Consider the following 7,068-nt stretch of genomic DNA (forward strand, 5'->3'; position numbering starts at 1 on the left):
GACCATTTCGTCTCGTAACCAGTTGGTCTAATACCAATTTTCTTTTAATTAATTTTGCCCAATTAACACTTCATCCAATAGACAAAATGGTAAATGGACTAAAAGGCTTTTGGATCAACTGGTTATTAGACCAAGTGGTGACGAAATGGCAATTAGATCATGTGGATAGTGGACGAACTGATGGTAGACCAAATGATAGTAGACGAGTTGGCATTGGACCAATTGGAAATAAACCCATTGACCCTTTGGTAGTGAGCGTGTCTCAGATGACAGTGTTGCTAATTATTAGGGAAATTCTATCTGAAGAAACTTTAAAAATATATTTACATTGTGATGGTTATCAGGGGGCCGTTTCATAAAGCTGTTCGTAAGTTAAGAGCGACTTTAAGAACGAGTGGTGATCCTTTCTCACATGCTTAATAATCACCAATGAAATTAATGGTGAATATCATTTACCAGAAGAAAGGATCACCAGTCGTTCTTAAAAGTCGCTCTTAACTTACGAACAGCTTTATGAAACACCCACCTTGTCTTTGTCAAGTTCGCAAATGATCTCATATAAATCAAGTAATATTTTACAGATTATGGCAAGATGGCCAAATCTTAGGAAAACGTATGCTGGTAAATTGAGCATCAGAGGAACCTGATCATTCCAATTCGGGAAATTTAGATTCGATTGCATATTGAAGGTTCATGTCCGCATTTTGAAGTGATGGATAATTTAATTTTATTTATTTTTTGTTAATGTATTACATACCTTTAAACATGTATAAAAATACAGTACACGAGTTGTGTTATGATATGTTTTCACTGCAAACAATTATGGTCAAAGGTACATTACTTCTTGTTTGGTAAAGGATGATTTTTTTTAATATAAAATCCGTTATGACGACTTTTTAAAAACAATTTAATACAATAAAACGAGGCTGGAACTCTTTAATTATTTTGAAATTGCTCAGGTAGCAATAAAAAATGAGGCTGGATCCTTATTAAGTCAAAATTCAACATTTACAGTTTATTTTAATTTTCATAGATCTTCTTTCATGCATAATAAAAAGTGTGGTTATATGAAAACTGTTATATTCTGTATCTAGGTTTAGGTCCTGGAGGGCATGTGCCTCTCTCTGGAAAAAAGGTTGTACTCTATTGTTTCCATTTATGAAGAGTATCCCATTTTGGGAGTGATATCCTTTCCCCTTTTCGTAGAGAAAAAGCAATTTATTTCATTACCGGAGTAAGAACAGTTTTGTGTCAAAAAGTTTTGAAAAACCTAACCTAATTGTTATACCCTAACCAATGATGCCATGAATTTACCCATGATATCGGTTTCTTTTTGTCTGATTCAACAATATAATCTATAGTCAAAATTTGCTGAAATTAAATCAGTAAGATTATTTTAAGATTTATCAGGTTCATTTTGAAAAAAAAATCACGGAGCTAAAGTTTAAAATAACAAATCAAAGGAATTGAAATAGAATTGTATGGAACTTTTATTGTAGTAACGACTAGACCTACTGAATGTGTTTATAAATTAATATTTTCAGAAGAAATAAATTATTGAAACACAATTTACTGCTTTTGTAATCTGATATTTCAGCGATTTCATTTTTTCTTCAATAATCAAAGAATAAAAGATGAATCATATTTCATTGTCATTTACATGAATGACAGTAAGCCTTGTATCATGTAAATAATTTCGATCATGATTCCTATAAATCAGTAATTTTGTGTTTTACGATTGATGTCGTATTAACCTACATCCTGGTTTGATGTTATAGATATTTTGTTTTTATCTTGAATAATGTATCAAAGTGTTCTTAGTTAAGTGGTTATTTTAATGAGCTGTTCGGAAAACGAATGTTTTTATATAAGAAAATTTATTACTGGTTAATAAATAATGGGATTTCAAATCTGGAAAACATAATGAAGACAGGCTCCTTTATTCTTTGTGTGAAAGGGAATTCAGACGATAGCAAATTGAAATCGCGGGAGAAACAGTGTGTGATGGATCTTGTAAAAATGAAGGGAAAACAAAGGGGAAAAATACGAATTAAAAGAGAAAAGAGAGAGGAAAAAAGGAGGACAAGGAGAAATAAGAGCGGGGATTTAGACAAGGACAATGCGAGAAGTAAAGATATAGAGACAGAGGGAGAGAGAGAGAGAGAGAGAGAGAGTATATTTGGGAGGAAGCGTGAGATGGGAGAAAGAAGGGGGGGGGGGGGGTAAGAGGGGAGAATGGAAGTAATACGGGGAGGAAATCTAAAATTAAAAGAATAAGGGACACCAACTGTTATGATTATGCTTGGGCATAACAGACTAATGAGACACATTTACCAAAGTAATCTAGAACGTGCATTACACTTTATTATCGGATAAGTGTAATCATATAGGTCTTCCCACGCCAAAAAAAGGTTACCACACCCCAATTGTCTAAATTTCTCTTCCGACAATCCAAAAATGTTAATCAATCTGTAACATATTTTTATGAACATAATTATACCTGATTTTACTTAGTCCATTCACATTCTGCTCTGTAAGGTCTTCTTGGTCGAAATTACCGACCAACCTAGTTTTGAATTGAGTACATTCTTCTTTAACTCTACTCTCTGTCACATTTACAAAGTAAAAGAGTGATACTATGGCCCTAATAATCTATCATAACTGTCCTTGTATTCTTTTAACTCTTCCCATAAAGACAGATTTAGTTGTGCACTCGACGAGGTTCACGAAATTCCAACGGCAGAGGGAAAAACATGGGTTCGATCACGAGCTCGTACATAAGATCGAATCTCGAGAACACCGGACGGTACTCTTCGATGACGAACGCCTCTTCTTCATAGGGCTCGATCGGCGTGCTCGTAACCAACATCCGTAATGTGGTTAACGGCGGACGAACTCCGCGACGGACGAAGTTGATGTCAAGAAACTCGAAGACATCGTGAATGACATGCCAACGAATGCGACCTCGAACCTCCAAGTGCCTGAGTCGAGGGCTGTCTCGAATTATGTCGATGAAGCCTCTGCCGTATAGTTTGTAGCACGGTGTCACGTCAATGACTACCTTTTCAACTGTCTGTGTATTTGGGAATGAAAATAACAGATAATAATAAAATGTAAATCGCATATAAAATTTGAGGAAAAAACTTCATAGGAGTAAACATTATACTGCCAAACATATGACTTCCAGTACAGTTAATCAATTTTTAAACAGCACTATTCCATGTAGTAATACTATTTTGCCAGGGTGGTGTCACGGAGACAGGGCCTAGGCCTTGGGTCTAGTTGGGGAACCGAGTGGCCTGCAATTTTAAAGACAATAATGAAAAGAAGAAAGAAAGGAGACGTCAGGGTCGTGTAACTCAATTTTTACCCTAATTGAAACATAAAATACATCTCATCTTACCCTGACGCTGCGCGCCTGTCCCTGCCATTGACAAAAATTCCATTCTTTTTTTTTTTACAATTGCTTTAATTATGATTCCCCCACATTAAAATAAGAAACGGCATCTTCTCTTGAAACAAACGTTTCAGTTATTACTGTTTGATTACAATTTTTGCATTCATTAAGATACAAATTAAACCGCTTATATTCAACGATATTGTCTAAAACGGGGATCATAATCTTTAACACCAAAATAACGAATAAAAAGATGAATTATACTCACGTTATTAAGATATCGTGAGATGTATTTCAGAGTCCTATCCGGTTGAAATGAATCATCGTTGTGTCCTACTACACTCAATATTTGAAGTGGCATCTGAGGTGTCAAAACACGCTGAATGTCGTTTAATCGAATGACCCCAATCAGAGAAAACTCTAGTTGACATTTCGACATCCTTCCGGAGAACGCCCTCCAAGCAGGTGTCCCTACGATGTGGTTGAGGTTTTCTCCTCGAATGCACCTCACATGGAAGAATTCCAACAGTCCGTTGCTCTCCCGGGCTAGGTTCCTCAGAAGTTCGTCCGACAGAGCGGAGTAATTCATGGTCAACTGCACAAGATTTACAAATCGCGGTAAGGTTTCTGCAAATTCCGAACTTTGGTGGACGGGTGCTCCGGGACGAAACAGTTCTTCGATGTCAAGGGCTTTGAGAACTCTGGATGATTTCTCGCTTGCTGCTTGAAGTAACGCTGTTCCTTCTTCGCAAGTCATACCGCCGTAATTTAGATCCAAGTAGCGAAGTTTCGCCTGCCTACCCAGGAAGCGACGTGCTGATCGAATGATCCCTTGACGCGCTCGCCCTCCAGGTACCCCGCGAAAATGGACATGAAATTTCAGCTCTGTCAGAGAGAGTTCCTTCAGTTGGACCCTCTGGCGGTACAGTTCGGCGAAGATGGCAGTGAAGGTGCGCTGGAATTTTCTTGCATGACGCAAGCTTCTTAGCCCACTTGATAGATGCAGACGGCTGAGAAAGCGACCAAGGATGCTCGCGTAGATGACATGGGAACGGTCTTTGAAGTTTCCCCGGAGTCTGATGATACGATGACGCCATAACCGTGGAGCCGCAAGAATCACTCGATTCCAGTTCTTGCAAACCTACAGATATGGAAACGAAAAAAATATATATATATAAATTAAAGGTTATACTGTCTTTCCCCAATGATGTGATTGTAGTACAGCATTTGATAGAATGTAGAAAGAACCCAAGATATGATTAGCAACAACAGATACAGGGGGGGGGGGGGCTGGTGGGTGGTATACTGTGCCCCTATGGATGGGATGATAATTTGCCACCTTTTTGGGGAAAATATTTTTTTTCCTTGAAACATTTTTTTGTTCCAGAGTGAAAATAAGATATATTTTGTATTAATTTTCTCTGTTGTCAGGTAATATTGCAGCGATTTTTCCCTCTTCTCATATTTGCCAAACAATTCCCCTGGAACATTAGACATTACATTAAAATCATGTAAAAGAATAAATAAAAAGCCTAACCAGTGTCAGTAAACGATTTGTTTTTCTTAAATTCGGCTTGACAATCAGAAAATAAATTAAGACTTATGTCCAATAGTTTGATATGATTTATTATAAATAATAAAAGTCACACATTGGACTCCGGATTGGACTTGTTTCGTAATATTTCTGAGATTTAAGACTTGAATGCCCAAAGAATTAGTGTTCATAAAATGGAAGGGTAGGAGGCACATATTTCAACTTGGATATATAAAAAAAATCTACCAATGAAGATCTCACTCTCAGTGCTCATTGAGTTCACGGCCACATCCTTTTTATTCTTCGACCTCTTAAATCTCTTAGAATGTCATTTTCTTTTAAGAAGATGCTGCTGAAAATGTTATTCATAAATTCAAAATTACCAGTGACATCTCGGATTTATCCCACTGCGTCAAGTAAGATGCTATTTTTGCCAAGACGACATCGGGTGTATGATCCCAAGGTATCCTGTCCTCTTCCTCATCCTCTTCATCCCCTCCATCATAAAACTGTTCTCCCAACAGTTCTACATTAACTTGTTGTTGTGATGTACCGGGAATGTCATTTCCTCTGCATTCAAAGTGAAATGATACATCGTTTATGCAGACATCGTTTATCGGTAACTCATCTTCTCCGAGATAGATTATGTCAGAATTTTGATCGGAGATTTCCATTGTTACATTATTAGGACTAATGGGCTCTTGATCATGATCATTGTTGTCCCTCAGATTATATTCTTCTTGGATATTTTGTGATATGGTTAGATCTATTTTCCCCTAATTAAAGTGGCATTTTCGCCGTTTACTGAAACTGTTGATGCCTTGTTTGATTATACACACAGGATGCTGGCACGGTCCGCAATACACCGGCACACGCCATTGGCTAAAAGTTACAGGTTGACATAGGAACGCTTCGCGACCATTGCTTCTTATTGGATAATCCGCGTTGGCCATTGTCGCGTCATAAACCTGTAGTGCGCATGTGCGAGTACGTCGAGTAGTATCAAAGGGAGTTACAGTAGCATCAGCGGCAACGTCGTGCATGCATGCACGCATGAGAGTGCATCCCAAGCTATACTAGCATCGTGCATCGCATCATTTCGCATGGGGATAAAACCGTGAAATAGACAAGTGAGCAGCCTACCAAGTGCATATAAGCTAGCCCATATTTTAAATCCCAAACCCCATGTTTGTACAGCCCTGTCTAAACCTATTTGAATTTTAAATGCCCATTAAATTTTAATTAAATCTACCCCCTGGACATCCACCCCCCGGACATCTACCACCCGGACATCTACCCCCCGGACATCTACCCCCCGGACAAGTACCCCCCGGACATCTACCCCACGGACATCTACCCCCCGGACATTTACCCCCCGTATCCAAAATATCCGTGAGTAGATGCCCGGGGGTAGCCTGTCGGGGGGGGGGGGGGTAAATGTCCGGGGGGTAGATGTCCGGGGGGTAAATGTCCGGGGGGTAGATGTCCGGGGGGTAGATGTCCGGGGGGTAGATGTCCGGGGGGTAGATGTCTGGGGGGTAGATGTCCGGGGGGTAGATGTCCGGGGGTAGATGTCCGGGGGGTAGATGTATCATGTACGGGGGGTAGATGTCCGGGGGGGTAGATGTCCGGGGCGGTAGATGTCCGGGGGGTACTTGTCCGGGGGTTAGATGTCCGGGGGGGGTAGATGTCCGGGGGGTACTTTTCCGGGGGGTAAATGTCCTAGGGGGTACTTGTCCTAGGGGGTAGATGTCCTAAGGGGGTGGATGTCCGGGGGGTGGATGTCCGGGTGGTAAATGTCCGGGGGGTAGATGTCCGGGGGGTAGATGTCCGGGGGGTAGATGTCCGGGGGGTAGATGTCCGGGGGGTAGATGTCTGGGGGGTAGATGTCCGGGGGGTAGATGTCCGGGGGTAGATGTCCGGGGGGTAGATGTATCATGTACGGGGGGTAGATGTCCGGGGGGGTAGATGTCCGGGGCGGTAGATGTCCGGGGGGTACTTGTCCGGGGGTTAGATGTCCGGGGGGGGGTAGATGTCCGGGGGGGTAGATGTCCGGGGGGTACTTTTCCGGGGGGTAAATGTCCTAGGGGGTACTTGTCCTACCTAGGGGGTAGATGTCCTAAGGGGGTGGATGTCC

At 40.8% G+C, this 7,068-nt stretch overlaps 1 protein-coding gene across 1 annotated transcript; it reads right to left on the reverse strand.

The window, feature by feature from the left end:
• Positions 1–2,701: 2,701 nt before the first annotated feature.
• LOC129283477 (F-box only protein 39-like) lies at positions 2,702–5,605 on the reverse strand. Its single transcript, XM_054919276.2, has 3 exons — positions 5,315–5,605; positions 3,666–4,538; positions 2,702–3,073 (listed from the first exon to the last, which is right to left on the reverse strand). Exons 1-3 carry the CDS (start codon positions 5,603–5,605, stop codon positions 2,702–2,704), a joined length of 1,536 nt encoding a protein of 511 aa, XP_054775251.2.
• Between the last annotated feature and the right edge of the window lie 1,463 nt (positions 5,606–7,068).

This window comes from Lytechinus pictus, chromosome 2 (assembly GCF_037042905.1).
Source record: "Lytechinus pictus isolate F3 Inbred chromosome 2, Lp3.0, whole genome shotgun sequence".
NCBI lineage: Eukaryota > Metazoa > Echinodermata > Echinoidea > Temnopleuroida > Toxopneustidae > Lytechinus > Lytechinus pictus.